Raw genomic sequence first — 21,820 nt, 5'->3', positions numbered from 1 at the left:
CCTGCATGTTTCAAGCAGACCACCATAGTCAATGTGCCCAAGAACGCCAAAGTAACCTGTCTAAATTAATTTCAACCCGTAGCACTCACATCTGTAGCCATGAAATTACTCACATCAAAACCATCACACCAGACACCCTGAACCCACTCGCATACCGCCCCAACAGATCCAAAAATTACCATCTCTATTGCCCTTATCCGTCCGGGAAAAAAGGAACACCTATGTGAGAATGCTGTTCATTTACTACAGCTCAGTGTTCAACACCATAGTGTCCTCCAAGCGCATCACTAAGCTAAGGACCTTGGCCAAAAAGAAGGCCAAAAAGATCATCAAGGACAACAACCACCCGAGCCACTGCCTGTTCACCCCGCTATCATCCAGAAGGCGAGGTCAGTACAGGTGCATCAAAGCTGGGACCGAGACACTGAAAAACAGCCATCTCAAGGCCATCAGACTGTTAAACAGCCATCACTAACAGAGAGGCTGCTGTCAACATACTGACGCAAATCTCTGGCTACTTTAATAAATGGACTTAATAAAAGGTATCACTAGTCACCTTAAATAACGCCACTTTAATAATGTTTACATATCCTACATTACTCATCTCATGTGCATATACTGCTCTATATCATCTACTGCATCTTGCCTATACCGCACGGCCTCCGCTCATCCATATATTTATATGTACATATTCTTACTCATCCCTTACATTTGTGTGTATAAGGTAGTTGTTGTGACTTTGTCAGATTACTTGTTAGATATTACTGCATTGTCGGAACTAGAAGCACAAGTATTTCGCTACACTCGCATTAACATCTGCTAACCATGTGTATGTGACCAATCAAATTTCATTTGAGGTCCAAAAGGCTTCAACAGCTTCTACCCCCAAGACTGCTGAACAGCTAATCAAATGGCTAACCAGACTATTTGCTTTGCCCCCCGCCCCCCCCCCTTTATTTATTTGTTACTTAAAACATATTTTTCTTAACTGCATTGTTGGTAAGGGCTTGTAAGTAAGCATTTTACTGTAAGGTCTACATCTGTTGTATTCGGTGCATGTGACGAATATAATTTGATTCGACTTACAGTTCACCGGGGCAACTCTAGCAGGGAAGAAATTTGACGAACAGACTTGTTGGAAAGGTGGCATCCTATGACGTTGCCACGTTGAAAGTCACTGAGCTCTTCAGAAAGCCCATTCTACTGCCCTTGTCTATGGAGATTGCATAGTGGTGTGCTCAATTTTATACACCTGTCAGCAACAGCTGTAGCTGAAATAGCCGGATCCACTAATTTGAAGGGTTGTCCACATACTTTTGGCCACAAACTTCAAGACCACAATGCACCGACTACTGTCAAACATACAGCCCCTTGTCCTTCAGTGTAACATGTCTTTACCTTGGACAGTGTGAAATCATTACCTTACCTGTGTGACTTCGGTGGGCTCAGAGGTCCCTGCTCCACATTCCATCTCCTCCTGGCGCTGAGCACTGGAGGTTTCTGGGTAGAAAAGCAAAACATACAGTACATCAGGGTTCTATTTGTACATTACATGCTCAAAGATAACCCATTCCTCTACACCAGACATTGATTAGGTTAAAACCAGGCTAACTTCAACAACTGAACTGTGAAAGGTCAGTCAGATAAAAGTTTGTACGAGGTCACGGCTTCACTGAGGTCTGATTTCAGTCAGTCAGTCACACACAGAAGTCTTATGACTGAACACTTCCTTATGCAGAAGGAGAACAGTTCTTGTTTTTTACTGTCGAAGCGTGCCTTAAACAAACCAGAGTCAATCTTTTCTATTTTTACATTTCAAACAAGCTCTGAATTCTGATGGAAAATAGACCAAAACGAGGGCATTCAAAAGAAGTGAAATGGCAGTCAAGAGGTGTACATATGACTGCTTTAGAAATATGTCCTTGATAAGATAACCTTACACAGGGATAAACTTTTCAGGGCTTGCAGTTAGCTTTTCAGTGATAGTCTGGCTGTGACACCATGCCCCGTGTTGATCTCAGTGGACTAATGAGCTGTGTGTGAAAACTAGAGAACGACTGATATGGACTTTTTTCCTGGTTGGCGATACGTGAACATGCCAGTTATAGCTAGCTAATAAAGAGCTACGTTAAGAAATATCCTGTAGTACTGTATTTTATTATTTTGTACAAAGTGTGCAAAACAAGACACACAATATCTAATATTTGTCTGAATGACTCAAATCTGCACATAGTTTGAGAAGTGAGAAGGCACAGGCACTGATCTAAAGCTTTCTTGGTCCATAAACATGCAGGGAGATTCTTAGGTAGCTAAACCTATTGCCAACCTTTATTTAGGCATTTTAAAAACACTCAATTATTTCCTATTATGACAATCATCTAATCCGACTATGAACTGTCAATTTACAGATACGATTGTGGCTTGTTAGATGAGCACACCAGTAAATATCTTACGTTACACCACAAGTCAGATGGCTCGTTGCCAAAAATGGTGCATTTTCAAAATGATATCTAGCTAACGCTAGCTACATTTGCAATTATCTCCTATCTGATAACTTAGCACCATGTTATCCTAGCCAGCTAGATAGCATACAGTAGTAGCTAATAAAGCTAGCTAGTTAATACCACAGATGAAAGGGTTAATTATCGTAATCTTTGCTAACAGGTCACATAGTCATCTGCTTATTGCATGCATGTCGGGCACGTCGACATAAGCCTTATTATTAGTGACTTAAACAAAAATTTGCAACAGAAGTTTGATTTTGGTCACTGTCATTTTATCCGTTTCTCTACACTGCACCTTTGTTGGAGAATGAGCTAGCTTGCGGCTGCTAATTTTCCCAGCTAAACATTCCTCTGCATTGTGCTGTGCTCGTGGCTCAGGCGGTGAGTGGCAGCTGGCATAGCAGCAGTTTTGCTATGTAGAGGGACTATCGGCAAAGTCGACCGATAGCAGATAGACTAGAAAAAAGGACAATGTCGGCCCACTATATCGGCTCGGCCGACCATTGGTCGTTCTCTAGTGAAAACAGCATATCTGAGGAGCTCTCAGAGACAAGCCTCCGCTCCCACTAGTCAGCATAGCAGAGAAGGGGAAAAAAAGGCTATGTTCAGCAGGCAAATGTTATGGAATGTTTTAGATATGCAATGAATAGAGCTGACAATCCCTTATTCTAAAGGTCAAAGAGACATGTTTGTGGGTCTCCCGAGTGGCGCAGTGAAGAACATCCTCTGTGTTCTGTTAGACAGGTAACTCTTTTGTATCTGGTCAAATAATTTTTTCCAACAGTTTACTAAGGGTTGGTAACAGGCTGATTGGTCGACTATTTGAGCCAGTAAAGGAGCCTTTATTATTCTTAAGTAGTGGAATGACTTTTGCTTCCCTCCAGGCCTGGGGGCACACACACTTTCTAGTAGGCTTAAATTGAAAATATGGCAAATAGGAGTGGCAATATCATCTGCTATTATCCTCAGTAATTTTCCATTCAAGTTGTCAGACCCCGGTGGCTTGTCATTGTTGAGACTATTTTTTCACCTCTTTCACAGCCCCTTTACGGAATTCAAAATTACAATGCTTGTCTTTCATAATTTAGTCAGATATACTTGGATGTGTAGTGTCAGCATTTGTAACTGGCATGTCATGCCAATGAAAAAAAATCATTAAAATAGTTGACAATATCAGTCGGTTTTGTGATGAATCACATGATTTCTCAATTTGCAATATGTTTGCCAATCGGTTGTGCAACCAGACTTATTTGCCATTCCTTTTGCCTCATCCTTCAACCATGCAATTTTGCAATTTCTCATCAATCCATGGGGATTTAACCCTTTTTAGAGTCATTTTCTTAATGGGTACATGCTTATTAGTAACTGGAATAAGCAATTTCATAAATGTGTCAGATGCAGCGTCTGTTTGCTCCTTATTACACACCACGGACCAACACATATTAATTTACATCAACATAGGATTCACTCCAAAACGTATTGTATGACCTCATACACTATATTAGTCCCAGCCTTTGGAACTTTGGTTTTCCTTGATACGGCTACTATACTGTTATCACTACATCCGACGGATCTGGATACTGCTGTCAAGCAAATTTCTGCAGCATTAGTAAAGATGTGATCAATACATGTTGATTTCATTCCTGTGCCGTTTGTAACTACCCGGGTAGGTTGACTGATAACCTGAACCAGGTTGCAGGCACTGGTTACAGTTTGAAGCTTTTTCTTGAGTGGTGAGCTTAATTAAAGCCAGTCAATATTTAAAATCACACAGAAAATATACTTCTCTGTTGAGATCATACATTTTCAAGCAAGTCACACATGTTATCAAGATACTGACTGTTAGTGCTTGGTCTATAGCAGCTTCCCACAAGAATGGGATTTAGGTGATGCAGGTGAACATGTAGCCATATTACTTCAACAGTACTTAACACGATATCCTCTCTAAGCTTTACAGGAGTGGTTCTGAATATAACAGCAACACCTCCATTGGCATTTCTGTAAATGTTATAAGCTTGTATTGCTACTACTGTATCAAAGGCATTATCGGAGTGATTTTCAGACAGTCAGAATATGAATGCCATCTGTTAATAGCAAATTATTGATTTAATGAACCTTGTAACTTAATCTACATATGTTAACGAGGGCTATTTTGAGCACTTTTCTTCTGGGATGCTTACTTGTTTCCATTGATTTACTGGGAAGCTTAGCAGAAGTAGATATGCTGATGTTATTTATGTTTGTACAGGGTGAGCTGCACACTGTGGACTTCCTACTAACGCCTCAGTGCTAACAGTATAAATCTGGTTAATAGGTACATGATTAATGCAAAGAATAGCTGTAGGATCAGCAGAGGCATTCAGGGCAGTTAGAGGGACATACATTAGGTTACTTACATTGTGTCTACCAACGCCCCTCAAGTAATGTACATTTGCTGAAGCATTATGACAACTCAGCGTCACTATGGTAGGGATTAACTCAGCTGGGCTTGGGTCATTGATAAGTAATTGTCTCAACTTAGACTTATAATGCTGTGAAAGGATCCAGGATCCCAAATTATTTGAGTGGATCACATCCTTATAAAACGTGTTTTGTTTCCAAAAGGCATCGAAATTGTCAATAAAATGTTACGCCCATTGAGCTGCAATAATCAAGTAGCCAGTTGTGAGGAGAAAGAATCCTGCTAAAGCATTCAATGCCATGATTCAGAGAAGGCACAGGGCCAGATAGGATGGGTCTTTTAATTGACATCTTCCCATAGTAACTAACTGGGCAACAGACAGTGAAGCTCTTGACACAGAACTGAAAAGTTGACAATAAGTTTAGCGGTGAAACAATGTTTTTTTATTTAACACAACGGTTTAAAAGTTTGGGGTCACTTAGAAACTCTTGTTTGGAAGAAAAGCAATTTCTTTGTCCATTAAAATAACATCAAATTGATCAGAAACACAGTGTAGACATTGTTAATGTTGTAAATGACTATTGTAGTTGGAAACGGCTGATTTTTGATAGAATATCTACATAGGCGTACAGAGGCCCATTATCAGCAACCATCACTCCTGTGTTCCAATGGCACCGTTGTGTTAGCTAATCTAAGTTTATCATTTTAAAAGGCTAATTGATCATTAGAAAACCCGTTTGCAATTATGTTAGCCAGTTGAAAACTGTTCTGATTAAAGCAGCAAGAAAACTGGCCTTCTATAGACTAGTTGAGTATCTGGAGCATCAGCATTTATTTATGGGTTCGATTACAGGCTCAAAATGGCCAGAAACAAAGACCTTTCTTATGAAACTTGTCAGTCTATTCTTGTTTTGAGAAAGGAAGGCTATTCAATGAGAGAAATTGCCAAGAAACTGAAGATCTTGTACAACGCTGTGTACTACTCCCTTCACAGAACAGCCCAAACTGTCTAACCAAAATAGAAAGAGTGGGAGGCCCTGGTGCACAACTGAGCAAGAGGAAAAGTACATTAGTGTCTAGTTAGAGAAACAGACACCTCAAGTCTTCAACTGGCAGCTTCATTAAATAGTACCTGCAAAACACCTGTCTCATCGTCAACAGTGAAAAGGCGACTCCAGGATGCTGGCCTCCTATGGGACATCCAAACACATCCAGAGGTGACTGCAAAAACCAGTCGCAAAAACCATGAAGCGCTATGATGAAACTGGCTCTCATGAGGACCACCACAGGTAAGGAAGACCCAGAGTTACCTCTGCTGCAAAGGATACGATAATTCGAGTTACCAGCCTCAGAAATTGCAGCCTAAATAAATGCGTCACTGAGATCAAGTAACAGACATCTCAACATCAACTGTTCAGAGGAGACTGTGAATCATGCCATCATGGTCAAATTGCTGCAAAGAAACCACTACTAAAAGGACACCAATAAAAAGACTTGCTTGGGCCAAGAAACACGAGCTATTGGATATTAGACCGGTGGAAATCTGTCCAAATTTGAGAGTTTTGGTTCCAACCACCGTGTGAGATGCAGAGTAGGTGAACGGATGATCTACACGTGTGGTTCCCACCGTGAAGCATGGAGGAGATGTGATGGTGTTGGGGTGCTTTGTAGGTGACACTGTCAGTGATTTATTTAGAATTCAAGGCACACTTAACCAGCATGGCTACCACAGCATTCTGCATCTGGTTTGCGCTTAGTGGGACTATCATTTGTTTTTCAACAGGATAATGACCCAAAACAAATCTCCAGGCTGTAAGGGCTATTTGACCAAGAAGGAGAGTGATGAGTGCTGCATAAGATAACCTGGCCTCCATAATCCTCCAACCAATTGAGATGGTTTGGGATGAGCTGGACTGCAGAGTGAATGAAAAGCAGCCAACAAGTGCTCAGCATGTGGGAACTCCTTCAAGACTGTTGGAAAAGCATTCCAGGTGACTACCCCATGAAGCTGGTTGAGAGAATGCCAAGAGTGTGCAAAGCTATCAAAGGCAAGGGTGGCTACTTTGAAGAATATCAAATATAAAATACATTTTGATTTGTTTAACACTTTCGGTTACTACAAGATTCCAAATGTGTTATTTCATATAGTTTTGATGTCTTCACTACTATTCTACAATGTCGAAATAGTACAAATAAAAATCCTTGAGTATGTGTCCAAACTTTTGACTCGTACTGTATATAGATCCTACGCAAATATCAAAACCTGTGTGTAAATTTCTTGTGTCTTGTTTCTTTCCCACTGCCTCATATCCTTCTATGAAATCTTCCTTTGAGCTGTATCAGAACATAGCCATCTTTTCTCTATGACTTTAATTTTAGGTCTACATTAATTTTAGAATTTATTTTTATTAACTTTATTTTCATGCAGATACACTTTACCTAATAGCGGTAGTGTTTAATGATAATTAGCAATTATTTTGCAACTTAGTCTTTCCTCTTTCCAACAGACTTTTGTTGCTCAAGCAACAAATCTGCTAGATGCGCAGGGGTGTAGAGCGCTATAGGCTATGGCACTTCAGTAAAAAAATAAATAAAGGTGGACTTAAGACAATGCACGTTTTAATTGCTTGCTAGTAAATAAGTATTCTTTAAAAAAAAAGGGTGGATTTGTCTGACTAATTATTCAACAGCAGTCGACAAGGTTGTTCTGGCTCTGAGGCCTATAAATGGTGTAATGTGTAAAATGGACAATGCACTAATCCTTTCCAACATTGTTACAATTTGATACAAATCTTTTCTTAATTTATTAGACTAATCAACACTGATCAGGCCTGGTCCTAGCAGATATGCCACTCTAGGCAAGATGTAAAAAAAATGCCGCCCTCCTATCCCCGCAAAATAGAATAGTGGACTAGGCTATAGTGTCGGCCCACAATGCACTTTTTTGAATGCCCATGTGTTAGCCTACTGTTTGTAAAACAGTTAATCCCGGTCATTTCGTTACATTATTTTCTCTTAATGCACATATTACAGTCACTTACCATTCTCATTCTAGGAGTGTGAATGTTGTTTGCAGAGTTCACAACCTAATGCACAAGTCATTTACTTCATATCATAATTTACATTTACATGATCCATGAACATGTCATTGCCCTGTTGGGGGAGGTTTACGGTGACCAGTGAGCTGAGATAAAGGTGGGGCTTTTACCAAGCATAGACTTAGAGGACCTGGAGCCAGTGGGTTTGGCGACGAATATGTAGTGAGGGCCAGGAAACAAGAGCATACAGGTCGCAGTGGTGGGTAGTATGTGGGGCTTCGGTGACAAAACGGATGGCACTGTGATAGCAAACTGGATGAAGTCGGAGTAGAGTGTTGGAGGCTATTTTATAAATGACATCGCCGAAGTCAAGGATCGGTAGGATAGTCAGTTTTACGAGGGTATGTTTTGCAGCATGAGTGAAGGAGGCTTTGTTGCGAAATAGGAAGCCGATTCTAGATTTAATTTTGGATTGGAGATGCTTATTGTGAGTCTGGAAGGAGAGTTTACAGTCTAGCCAGACACCTAGGTATTTGTAGTTGTCCACATATTCTAAGTCAGAACCGTCCAGAGTAGTGATGCTAGTCGGGCGGGAGGGTGAGGGCAGCGATCGGTTGAAGACCATGCATTTAGTTTTACTAGCGTTTCTAAGCAGTTGGAGACCACGGAAGGAGTGTTGTATGGCATTGAGGCTCATCTGGAGGTTTGTTAACAGTGTCCAAAGAAGGGCCAGATGTATACAGAATGGTGTCGTCTACATAGAGGTGGATCAAAGAATCACCAGCAGCAAGAGCGACATCACTAATATATACAGAGAAAAGAGTTGGCCCCGAGAATTGAACCCTGTGGCACCCCCATTGAGACTGCCAGAGGTCCGGACAACAGGCCCTCTGATTTGACACACTGAACTCTATCTGAGAAGTAGTTGGTGAACCAGGCGAGGCAGTCATTTGAGAAGCCAAGGCTATTGAGTCTGCCGATAAGAATGTGGTGATTGACAGAGTCGAAAGCCTAGGCCAGGGCGATGAAGACGGCTGCACAGTACCGTCTTTTATCGATGGCGGTTATGATATCGTTTAGGACCTTGAGTGTGGCTGAGGTGCACCCATGACCAGCTCGGAAACCAGATTGTATAGTGGAGAAGGTACGGTGGGATTCGAAATGGTCGGTGATCTGTTAACTTGGCGTTCAAAGATTTTAGAAAAGGCAAGGCAAGATGGATATCGGTCTATAACAGTTTGTCCCCCTTTGAAGAGGGGGATGACCGCGTCAGCGTTCCATTCTTTGGGGATCTCAGACGATACGAAAGAGGTTGAATAGGTTTGTAATAGGGGTTGCAACAATTCCGGCGGATCATTTTAGAGGGTCCAGTTTGGCTAGCACAGCTGATTTGTAGGAATCCAGATTTTGCAGCTCTTTCAGAACATCAGCTGTCCGGATTTGGGTGAAGGAGAAGCGAGGGGGGGGCTTGAGCAAGTTGCTGCAGGGGATGCTGAGATGTTGGCCAGGGTAGGGGTAGCCAGGTGGAAAGCATGGCCAGCCATAGAAAAATGCTTATTGAAATGATCGATTATCGTAGATTTATCGGTGGTGACAATGTTTCCTATCCTCAGTGCAGTGGGCAGTTGGGAGGAGGTGCTCTTATTCTCCATGGACTTTAGTGTCCCAAAATGTTGGGGAATTAGTGCTACAGGATGCAAATTTCTGTTTGAAAAAGCTAGCCTTAGCTTTCCTGACTGATTATTTTGGCTCCTGACTTCCCTGAAAAGTTGCATATCGCGGGGGCTATTCGATGCTAATGCAGAACGCCACAGGATGTTTTTGTGCTGGTCAAGGGCAGTCAAGTCTGGGGTGAACCAAGGGCTATATCTGTTCTTAATTCAAATTTTTTTTGAATGGGGCATGCTTATTTAGGATGGTGAGGAAGGCACTTTTAAAGAATAACCAGGCATCCTCTACTGACTGGATGAGGTCAATATCCTTCCAGGATACCCGGGCCAGGTCGATTAGAAAGGCCTGCTCGCTGAAGTGTTTTAGGGAGCATTTGACACTGATGAGGGGTGGTCATTTGACCGCGGACCCATTACGCACGCAAGCAATGATCGCTGAGATCCTGGTTAAAGACAGCAGAGGTGTATTTAGAGGGCAAGTTGGTCAGGATGATATCTAAGAGGGTGCCCATGGTTACAGATTTAGGGTTGTAGCTGGTAGGTTCCTTGATAATTTGTGTGAGATTGAGGGCATCTAGTTTAGATTGTAGGACGGCCGGGGTGTTAAGCATGTCCTAGTTTAGGTCACCTAACAGTACGAACTCTGACGATAGATGGGGGGCAATCAATTCACATATGGTGTCCAGGGCAGAGCTGGGGCCTGAAGGGGGACTATAACAATCTGCAACGGTGAGAGACTTGTTTCTGGAAAGGTGGATTTTTAAAAGTAGAAGCTCGAATTGTTTGGGCACAGACCTGGATAGTATGACAGAACTCTGCAGTAGATTGTACCTCCGCCCCCTTTGGCAGAGAGAGTATTGTAACAAACAGAGACTACTGTAACATCAAAAGGTTGGGGAAAAGAACAATCTTTATGTAATCCAACCAGTTGAAAGTGTCCGTTGGTACTTAAAGAATGTCAGATCAGTTGTCGTCAGACATTATTACTGATGATAAGATGACAAACTATCTTGGGAAGTCTACACATTCTAGTTATCAGATTCACATGGAATTGTTGTGCAATTTAAATATGAAACTATTTGTGAAAAGATTAAATGTAATTTTAGCTTCTAAATGAGAGAATTGTTTTCATAAGTGAACTATGCTCACTCAGTGGCCCTGCCCAAGTGAACAGGCATTGGTTGTGAACTATGAAAGACGCCATTCTCTCCCCTACTACAAAAGCCCATTGACGAAAGTCAACCCCGTGTTCCCGATGACGTGAGGACTGCTGTCCATACGTTTAAAAAGGGCTAATATCAACTACAGAACTCAGCCAACCTCAACATGAGCTCTGGTTGCTAATGGTTGAATGACTACAACCTAAACAAATTAACATTGTGTTCCCGACTGATGTCCAGACGTTTAGAAGGGCAAATTGCAACAGAGGTGACGATCACCGTGCTGAAAGGATGAATGTGACTATACCAGCCAGAATATAGCATGAGCCTATAGTATGGCAACTTGGTATGAACTTTGAACTCTTATTCACTAAAGAAGTGATATATCCTAGATGTCGAGTTATCGTCAGCAGCAGCTATAAACGTGGGCTAGGAAAGGACGGACAATCTCTTAAGAGAGACAGGGTACTACCACAAGATATATTCTTCAAAAGGACAAGGGAGATCTCTGCTGGGCAACCCAGCCTTCCATCTACGGCCAATCTATCGAAGCGCAGCTCAACGTAAATATTTCTTGCATTTTCCTTCTCCAAATGGACGGTTATTTAGAATGCATAAAAGTCTGTATTTACGATAGCATTGCTTCATGAGGTCCTATAGACCCAATCCTTTTGTTCCTCAGTCTTCCCACGCTTTCATTCAAACCCAACCCCCTTTCTTTGTGTAACCATCCGTCATATCGGTTCCGGCCACTAGGGACATTTTCTTGTATGACAATTAGTAATCAATGTATGATCCATCTTGTGTATATGTCATTCTGTGTGATTATTTAGGTATTTAGTAAATAAATAATTAAACCAAATGTTCTATTGCTGATTAAACTTGTTATCTAGGGTTCGTGAAGATAAGAGACTGAATAAGGTCACGATTAATAATTGACTGCTATTGATATAAAAGTTTACCAGGTCTTTAAGAGTTTATTCGGAAGACAACAGCTCCATAAACATTCTTCCGTGGTGCCCCGACTTCCTAGTTAATTACATTTACATAATTAGTTTAATCAGGTAATATTAGAAAATTTATTTTATGAAATAGCATGTCATATCATTTAATCCATAGTAAAGACACGACACTTTTCTGCTTCATGCAAAATGTTTTTTTTTTTTTTTTTTACAATCTTACCACTTACCATTAGAATGCATTGACGTCTTACCAAGACAAATTATTTTAGTGCACTGGCAGATCATTTTGCTTACTTTAACCTAAAAAAGGCTTGAAACAAGTCAAGAGAATCTTAAAACAATAGAAATTATCTTGATTTAGCTTACCCAGAAAATGCATCAACTCAAAACAAGTAAACTTAATTAGCTCAATACAAAAAAAGGTCTGCAGTGCATTTGGGGATGTCTGTGGATAGATTTGGGATGAGAACAGATGGGGGTCAACTCACCACCACTAATAACCTGGACTTGCCATTAAGTTCTCTCTTCACCTCACACAGTAAATCAATGAAGTCCATTTTTCTTAACATCCATTCAACTAATAGTTCACTGATTCTCTATAGGCCTATTTATCCATTCAGAAAGTTTCCTTAAGTAGCCTGTCTGGAATCCATTTCTTAATAAGAATCACAGGACCCTGTCTTTCAAAGATAATTAGTAAAAATCCAAATAACTTCAGATCTTCATTGTAAAGGGTTTAAACACTTTCCCATGTTTGTTCAATGAACCATAAACAATTAATGAACATGCACCTGTGGAACGGTCGTTAAGACACTAAGGGCTTACAGACTGTAGGCAATTAAGGTCACAGTTATGAAAACTTAGGACATTAAAGAGGCCTTTCTACTGACTCTGAAAAACACAAAAAGATGCCCAGGGTCCCTGTTCATCTGCGTGAACGTGCCTTAGGCATGCTGCAAGGAGGCATGAGGACTGCAGATGTGGCCAGGGCAATAAATTGCCATATCCGTACTTTGAGATGCCTAAGACAGCGCTACAGGGAGACAGGATGGACAGCTGATCATCCTCGCAGTGGCAGACCACATGTAACACCTGCACAGGATCGGTACATCCGAACATCACACCTGCGGGACAGGTAAAGGATGGCAACAACAACTTCCCGAGTTACACCAGGAACGCACAATCCATCAGTGCTCAGACTGTCCGCAATAGGCTGAGAGGCTGGACTGAGGGCTTCTAGGCCTGTTGTAGGCAGGGCCTCACCAGACATCACCGGCAACAACGTCGCCTATGGGCACAAACCCGCCGTCGCTGGACCAGACAGGACTGGCAAAAAGTGCTCTTCACTGACATGTCGCAGTTTTGTCTCACCAGGGTCATGGTCGGATTCTCGTTTATCGTCAAAGGAATGAGCGTTACACCGAGGCCTGTACCTTGGAGCGGGATCGATTTGGAGGTGGAGGGTCCGTCATGGTCTGGGGCGGTGTGTCACAGTATCATCAGACTGCCTGCCGAGACGACAAGCTCAGTCTCAATGCTGTGCGTTGAGGGGAAGACATCCTCCAAATTATATTTTCCACCATAATTTGCAAATAAATTCATTAAAAATCCTACAGTGTGATTTTCTGGATTTTTTTCTCTCATTTTGTCTGTCATAGTTGAAGTGTACCTATGATGAAAATTACAGGCTTCTCTCATCTTTTTAAGTGGGAGAACTTGCACAATTGGTGGTTGACTAAATACTTTTTTGCCCCACTGTACATAAACAACACTGAATGGCTCAGAGTGGGAGTGAGAGGTTACGTGATTGACTGCTGGCACACGCCATTTGTATGAATAAATCACTAACACTATTTTGTGTGGTACTTATTGCTATATTTACTTTTTTAAATTCACGTTTTCAAGTAACGGTGATAAATCATGCATTCCAGATTCTTGCATAGATTGTAATGGGCATATGTGTGTGTAAAATACTTTTTTGAAGGTTGTTCTGATTATGATGAGCTAAACTAATTCCAGCTGTGTGTGTGGAGCCATGTGTGTTGACATACAATGCATTCTGGGTTTCACGTAATCGTCTGTCGGACCAAAGATGCTATAACAAAATGAGGTGAGTAAGTCACTCATTTTTTGAGAACTTCAGGAAGTGAATGGTGGGATATGAATAACGGCGCGCTGAAACTAATCGTCGGATTACTTTTCATTTCTAGAAAGTGTTCCTCAATTATTTCGATCAATGGTGAGCTCACCCGTGATGTGATCAATTATAAATAGTAATTGCTATTAGCTAATTCATATTGTAGTTTGTCAGCCGAGAATGTTGCATCAATCTTTCCTCAGTTAGCGCTAGGACAAATGTAGCCTACATTTTTCCGGTTTGGATGATTGTGTTATGCTATAGATACTTCTGTGAATATCTGAACATTGCATCCAAAAATAAACTGCTCACATTCTGGACATAACTTTGTAAGTACTGTTTGGGTAAATAGTTTGTGGAAAAAAAGTGGCTAGCACAAATGCTGATTGTTGCGTCTTTCGAAACTTGCCGTTCTAAATAAGCGTTCTAAATCACACGGGTGTGATCGTACGCTTCAGGGACCACTGTAGAATGATCACACCTGTGAAAGGGTTAATGTTGTCAATAAGAAAATGCCATAGATCCTCTCCAACCTGGCATTTCTTAATTTATTGATTAAGTAATAACAATGAAATTCCATGATAATAACAGTGTAATGGCTTGTTTCAAATAGGTTTTATTAAGAAGCATAACCATGTAAATAAGTGTGCAAACAAAATTTTTACGTCGGTTACCGTGTACATTTGCCTGTCCAATTACCATAACCTCAAATTGCAAGACCGTCACAGCCCTACAATTGCTGAACATGGACAAAGTCAACAAACATGTTCTGGGAAGGGAGGTCTGAAGAGCTGGTTGACTTATCACATACTGTACTTACAGCTCACTCCCAGGTCTCCACCCAGCCATATCATGACTAGGGACCCAGGCAAGAATTCCTTCCCTAGTCCGAGTGCACACTTAACTTCTTATGGCTGGGGGCAGTATTGAGTAGCTTGGATGAATAAGGTGCCCAGAGTAAACTGCCTGCTACTCAGGTCCAGAAGCTAAGATATGCATAGTATTAGTAGATTTGGATAGAAAACACTCAAGTTTCTAAAACTGTTTGAATGATGTCTGTGAGTATAACAGAACTAATATGGCAGACAAAAACCTGAGAAAATCCAACCAGGAAGTGGGAAATCTGAGATTTGTAGGTTTGCCTATCCAATATACAGTGTCTATTGGGTCATATTGCACTTCCTAAGGCTTCCACTGGATGTCAACAGTCTTTAGAACCTTGTTTCAGGCTTCTACTGTGAAGGAGGGGGGAATGAGAGCTGTTTGAGTCAGGGGTCTGGCAGAGTGCCATGAGCTCACTCAGGCGCACCCCCGTGAGAGGTAGCTGCGTTCCTTTTAGTTTCTAAAGACAAAGGAATTCTCCGGTTGAAACATTATTGAAGATTTGTTAAAAACATCCTAAAGATTGATTCTATACATTGTTTGACATGTTTCTACGAACTGTAATGGAATTTGACTTTTTGTCTGGCCTGCGCGTCATGAATTTGGATTTTTGCAAACAAAAAGGAGGTATTTGGACATAAATTATGGACTTTATCGAACAAAACAAACATGTATTGTGGAACTGGGATTCCTGGGAATAAATTCTGATGAAGATCAAAGGTAAGTGAATATTTATAATGCTATTTCTGACTTCTGTTGACTCCACAACATGGCGGGTACCTGTATGGCTTGTTTTGTGTCTGAGCGCCGTACTCAGATTATTGCATGGTGTGCTTTTTGCATAAAGTTTGTTTTGAAATCTGACACAGCGGTTGCATTAAGGAGAAGTTTATCTAAAGTTCCATGTATAATACTTGTATCTTTTATCAATGTTTATTATAGTATATTTCTGTTATAGAGTATTTCTGTAAATTGATGTGGCTCTCTGCAAAATCACCGGATGTTTGAGGCAAAACATTACTGAACATAACGCACCAATGTAAATTAAGATTATTGGATATAAATATGATCTTTATCGAACAAAACATACATGTATTGTGTAACATGAAGTCCTATGAGTGTCATCTGATGAAGATCAAAGGTTAGTGATTCATTTTATCTCTATTTCTGCTTTTTGTGACTCCTCTCTTTGGCTGGAAAAATGGCTGTGTTTTTCTGTGACTAGGTACTGACCTAACATAATCAGATGGTGTGCTTTCGTCGTAAAGCCTTTTTGAAATCGGACACTGTGGTGGGATTAACAACAAGTTTATCTTTAAAATGGTGTAAAATACTTGTATGTTTGACGAATTTTAATTATGAGATCTCTGTTTGAATTTGGCACCCTGTACTTTCACTGGCTGTTGTCATATCGATCCCGTTAACGGGATCTCAGTCATCTGACTCAGTCATCTCCCCCTCTGTCCAAACTTATACCTCAAGTCTGTAGCTGCCAGCATTAGTATCCATTTCTGTTATCCTTCAATATCTGTTTGGATAAATCAGGATGTACATTAGCATCAAATAAAATGTATTTGACTCAGAAAGAAAAAAGATGCATCTATTGCTGCCGGTGAAATCATAGGACACATTTATCATCACAACATTAAACTTCTGCAGTCTATGGAGTCAGAGTAATAGAAGAGATTAACCACAATGCCTTTCATTATCAAACTACGGAAGGACTTGAAAGAGCAATAAACCACTAGAAATTGGATTTAAATATTAAATTCAGCAAAACATTTGACAAACTACATAATTCCTGCAACACACTGAATGGCAAATGAGTGAATTATTGATGTATACTCTTAGGAAAAAAGTGCTAAGTAGAACATATAGTCTACATCTGCTTGTCCCTATAGGAAAATCACATTTGGTGCTAGGTAGAAACCGTGGCAAAGTGTTCTACCAAGAAAGAGAAATGTACAACAACATCAATCAATGTGTGTGTAAGGAGAAACAGATGGGCATGCTCCCTCTGATTGTCCTCTAAGATTGCACAGTACACCAGAGGAACAGACTGACCCTAGCCCACCGGCACATAGGCTATTGCATAATAGATACTGGGGATTGGGCAACACTGTTGCCCCATTAAAAATGACTTCCGAAAAGGGCCAATCAGGCAGGATAAACACCACTTTGCCAAAGCACAGCCCCCACACCACTCAAGGGAAAACAGCAGATCACTAACTTACTACCATGAGACAAGATCAAGTATAGCCAGGAAATTCTCCCCCACGCACTAGCCCTAGGGTGCGCAAAACCAGACAGGAAGATTATGTCAGAGACTCAACCCGCATAAGGAAGTAAAGTATAGTGAACAAAGCCTGGCATGCAGTGATGCGCCCTTATAGGGGCGACATGGGAGTGCGTGAGCAGGCCAGTGACTCGATCTCTGTAATTGGGTCAGGGGCAGAGAATCCCAGGAGAGAGTGGGGAGCCGGCCAGGCAGACCGCAAGGGTGGTTCCTCTCGCCAGTGCCTTGCCGTTCACCTTAGCACCCCTGAGCAACTCAATCATAGGACCTACTTAGGAGATGAGTCTTCAGTAAAGACTTAAAGGTTGAGGTTCGAGTCTGCTTCTCTCTCATGGATCAGCAGACCATTCCATAAAAGAAAAAGTCCAGCCTCCAGCTGTTTCCTTTGAAATTATAGGGACAATAAGGAGGCCTGCTTTTTGTGCGCGTAGCGTACGTGTAGGTACATTATGTAGGGAAAGACTAAATCAGATAAGTAGGAATAAGTTCATGCAATGCTTTGTAGGTTAACAGTAAAACCTTAAATCATCTCTAGCAGGAAGCCAGTGTAGAGAGGCTAGCACAAGAGTAATATATATTTGTTGGGTTCTTGCAAGAAATGGGAGACTGGGGGCTGAGTGGAGGGTGACATAAAGTGACTTCGGAAAGTATTCAGACCCCTTGACGTTTTACCAAATTACAGCCTTATACTAAAAAAATCTTCTTCTTTTTTTTTTTTTTAAATCTATCCTCAGCAATCTACACACAATACCCAATAATGACAGTGAAAACAGGTTAAAAAAATTGTTTTAAATGTATTAAAACAGAAATACCTTATTTACATAAGTATTCAGACCCTTTGCTTTGAGACTCGAAATTGAGCTCAGGTACATCCTGTTTCCATTGATCATCCTTGAGATGTTTCTACAACTTTATTTTAGTCTACCTTTGATAAATTCAATTGATTGGTATTGCACACACCTGTCGTCTATATAAGGTCCCACTGTTGACAGTGCATTTCAGACCAAAAACCAAGCCATGAAGTCAAAGGAATTCTCCGTAGAGCTCTGAGACAGGATTGTGTCAAGGCACAGATCTGAGGAAGGGGACCAAAAAAATTCCGCAGCATTGAAGGTCCCCAAGAACACAGTGGCCTCCATCATTCTTATATGGAAGAAGTTTGAAACCACCAAAACTCTTCCTAGAGCTGGCCGCCTGGCCAAACTGAGCAATCGGGGGAGAAGGGCCTTGATCAGGGAGGTGACCAAGAACCCAATGGTCACTCTGTCAGAGTTCCTCTAGTTCCTCCAGAGTTCCTCTGTGGCGATGGGAGAACCTTCCAGAAGGACAACCATCTCTGCAGCGCTCCACCAATCAGGCCTTTATGGTAGAGCGGCAAGATGGAAGCCACTCCTCAGTAAATGGCACAAGACAGCCCACTTGGAGTTTGCCAAAAGGCACCTAAAGACTCACAGAACATGAAAAACAAGATTCTCTGGTCTGATGAAACCAAGATTGAACTCTTTGGCCTGAATGGCAGGCGTCACTTCTGGAAGAAACCTGGGACCCTCCCTTCGGTGAAGCATGGGTGGCAGCATCATGCCGTGGGGATGTTCTTCAGCAGCGACTGGGAGACTAGTCAGGATTGAGGCAAAGAAACAGAGCAACGTATAGAGAGCTCCTTGATGAAAACCTGCTTCTCAGACTGGGGCAAAGGTTCACCTTCCAACAGGTCAACGACCCTAAGCACACAGCAAAGACAACACAGGAGTGTCTACGGGACAAGTCTCTGAATGTCCTTGAGTGGCCCAACCAGAGCCCGGACTTGAACCCGATCGAACTGGAAAGACCTGAAAATAGCTGTGCTACGACGCTCCCCATCCAACCTGACAGAGATTGAGAGGATCTGCAGAGAAGAATGTGAGAAACTCCCCAAATACAGGTGTGCCAAGCATGTAGCGTCATACCCAAGACTCGAGGCTGTAATCACAGCCAAAGGTACTTCAACGAGGTACTGAGTAAATGGTCTGAATACTTATGTAAATGTGATATTTCAGTTTTTTGTCATTATGGGGTATTGTGTGTACATTGATTAAATTGAGAGAGAAAAATATATTTTAGAATAAGGCTGTAACCTAACAAATGTGGGAAAAGTAAAGGGGTCTGAAGACTTTCCGAAGGCACTGTAGGTGTTGTCTGAAGAGATGTTTTGTGAGTCTGGATTTAAATACGCAAATGGAGTGATGAATGGTCCAGGAATTTCAAAGGACTGCAGCAGAGCTCAAGGCACTGCAGGTCCCCATTGGCCATGAGTCTGGTGTTGGGGTTGATAAGCCAGAGTCAGATGAGTAGTGTGAGTGACAGGGGATTTAGCTGTGAAGCATGTCAGAGAGGTAAGAAAGAGCCAGGAAATTGAGAGATTTGTAGGTGAGCATAGGAGTTGGAGTGGATGTAGGGAAGTTTCAGTTTCCATTGGTGTAAAATTAAGGATTCAAGGATAGAGAAACCAACAACGAGTGTGAATGCTATTAAACCTTTGAGACAATATGTGCACAATAGTGAAAAGTAGCATAAAGTCCAACGGTCAACAGTCTTATTTTATACCATAACATCAGACCCAGAGGGAGAACACCATATTTTGCCCTTCCCCTGCCAACCCATCAGAATGCATGCAAAAAGATTGAGCCTTAACAGTAACACCAAAACGATGTAGCTTTCAGGGTGAGCACTGAACAGAATTCTGAACACATTGAAGAGGGTTGACAGAGAGGCTATAGAGAGGAGTGTTTCAGTAGTCCAGGTAAGAGGTGACAATCTCACAAACTGTTCCAACACAACACTTGAGAATGGACAAAACCTGGTGGTTCAACTTTGCAGAGAAGGAAAGCTTATTGGTGCGTGGATCTGAGGGAGTCAGAGACTTGGGTGCTTTATGGGAAAACCAATGGCTGTGCGATGTGTGCCCTTACCCTGTAAACAATACAAAGTTGTTTAAAGGTGCCTATGTCATGTAATCAAGTAGCTATTGAATTGTAAGTGCTGTATTTATTAAAAAACATTTTTTTATGTAGGAATCATTTTATGAGAAAACTAAAGGGTGTGCAACATGCCTTTCTATATAACGAATAATGGACAGTTGACATTAGGTTGCTAAGTTACATGCTTGAAGAGTTATTGAAATGTTACATTTTCAAATATTGATATATGCGCTTAAATGGGAAAACCAAAGGGTTCGCAATGTGTCCCTACCCTGTGAACATTCCAAAGTTGGTTTGTGTTGTCTAGGTCACATGGTCAAAGAGCTATAGAATGTTAAGTGATTTTGTATAAATAAAAATTTAGGAATATTTGAGAAAACTAAAAGGTTGTGCAACTTGCCTCTATGTAAGGAAAAAGGGACTGTTTAAAATGAGGTTGCTAAGTCACATGGTGTAACAGCTATTGAAAATGTAATATTGTCATATTGCACTTTATTAACGGTCCCTAACTAGTTGCATTGACAGTGCTCGAGGCTGCCTTACAAGGTTGCTGTGTGAGATTATGAAACTCAGATCGGAATCGGGAAAATAAGACCTGTGCAATGTTGTACACCTTTATTCCTTATGCCAACCCGGAGGTATGTAGCTCAAACCGTTCGCCAGCTATTGAAGTTTGAAGGTCCGAATATCGAATCAAACCAACATTTACCACTGAGATTTGCCTCCTTCGCTCGGTCGACCACCACATTAGACCAATGTAGCAAAAAAAGGCTAGCTGGACAGCAGCATGTGTCGCCCTATTATTTTAATGCATTTCAACTTCTAATCATCAACAAGCAGCAAAAGAGCCGAATTTTGTTACAAAGTAGCTATTCTACCCGTGTAACTTGGCACATGTTACAAACACTCCCTGAAATTGTTAAAATCCCAGTTCTAAGGCGAAATATTATTTTTAATTTAACCTTTATTGAACTACGCAAGTCAGTTAAAAGAACAAATTCTTACTTTACAATAACGTCCTACCCCGGCTAAACACTCCCCTAACCCGGACGACGCTGGGCCAAATTGTACGCCGCCCTATGGGACTCCCGATAACGGCCGGTTGTGATACAGGCCGGGGTCGAACCAGGGTGTGAAGTGTTTGCCGACTATGGAGGAAAGTTCGAAGAGTTGGGAAAAAGTGGAGATTTCTTACCGCTCCCAAGCCCCAACAGCCTGCAAATGTCCCGTGTGAACCGCATAACTGCGACTATCCAGCATTATCGTCTCAAATACCCGTTAATAAAACCAAACACATTATTACAAAGTAAACACGATTAGAACATGGGAACAATCGCTGTCTGCGGGAATCTGGGAGGTTTTGTCAGGGCTTCCTTCTTCTTTAAATATGAATTGGCGGATCGCAACCAAATGAAAGGTGCCTACACCGCCACCTACTGTACTGCAGTGTGAGGCCAGTATTTCTCTTATCTAGCCCTGTGTTTCTGCCTACTGTTCTGGAATTCATTACACTTTGTGACAAAGAGAGGACAGATTTTTTTTTTAATAAAAAGCCCTACCAACTAAATGTGTCAGCCTGCTGGCACCTAGCTCAACTCAGGCTAACGTTAGCTGAACCGAAGGAGTATGCTCCCATACTCCCTTAAAAGACCTTTGCTTAAGAGATGCTATAGCCAGTATACACTTCCTCAAAATTGTCAGAATTAATCTAAGATAACACAAGAAATCGGTCATTCGTTTTGACATTTCTGCTTAAGAGAGCTTAGTCGCACAATTTTACATCTAACTAAGATGTTTGGTGGGGTATTTTTCA

The 21,820-nt window shown here is 41.4% G+C and overlaps 1 protein-coding gene across 2 annotated transcripts in view; it reads right to left on the bottom strand.

The window, feature by feature from the left end:
• Positions 1–21,384, bottom strand: part of LOC139571079 (stress-induced-phosphoprotein 1-like) — a 47,026-nt gene extending 25,642 nt beyond the window's left edge. For both annotated transcript variants that reach the window (XM_071393604.1, XM_071393605.1), the window contains exons 1-2: positions 21,203–21,384; positions 1,427–1,500 (exon numbers count right to left, since the gene is read on the bottom strand). In XM_071393604.1, the coding sequence (XP_071249705.1) occupies positions 1,427–1,500; positions 21,203–21,248 (120 nt within the window). In that variant the 5' untranslated portion in view covers positions 21,249–21,384. The remainder of the gene's footprint in view (positions 1–1,426; positions 1,501–21,202) is intronic.
• Between the last annotated feature and the right edge of the window lie 436 nt (positions 21,385–21,820).

Source organism: Salvelinus alpinus, chromosome 3, assembly GCF_045679555.1.
Source record: "Salvelinus alpinus chromosome 3, SLU_Salpinus.1, whole genome shotgun sequence".
Lineage (NCBI taxonomy): Eukaryota > Metazoa > Chordata > Actinopteri > Salmoniformes > Salmonidae > Salvelinus > Salvelinus alpinus.
This window is presented reverse-complemented; position numbering and strand designations above follow the sequence as displayed.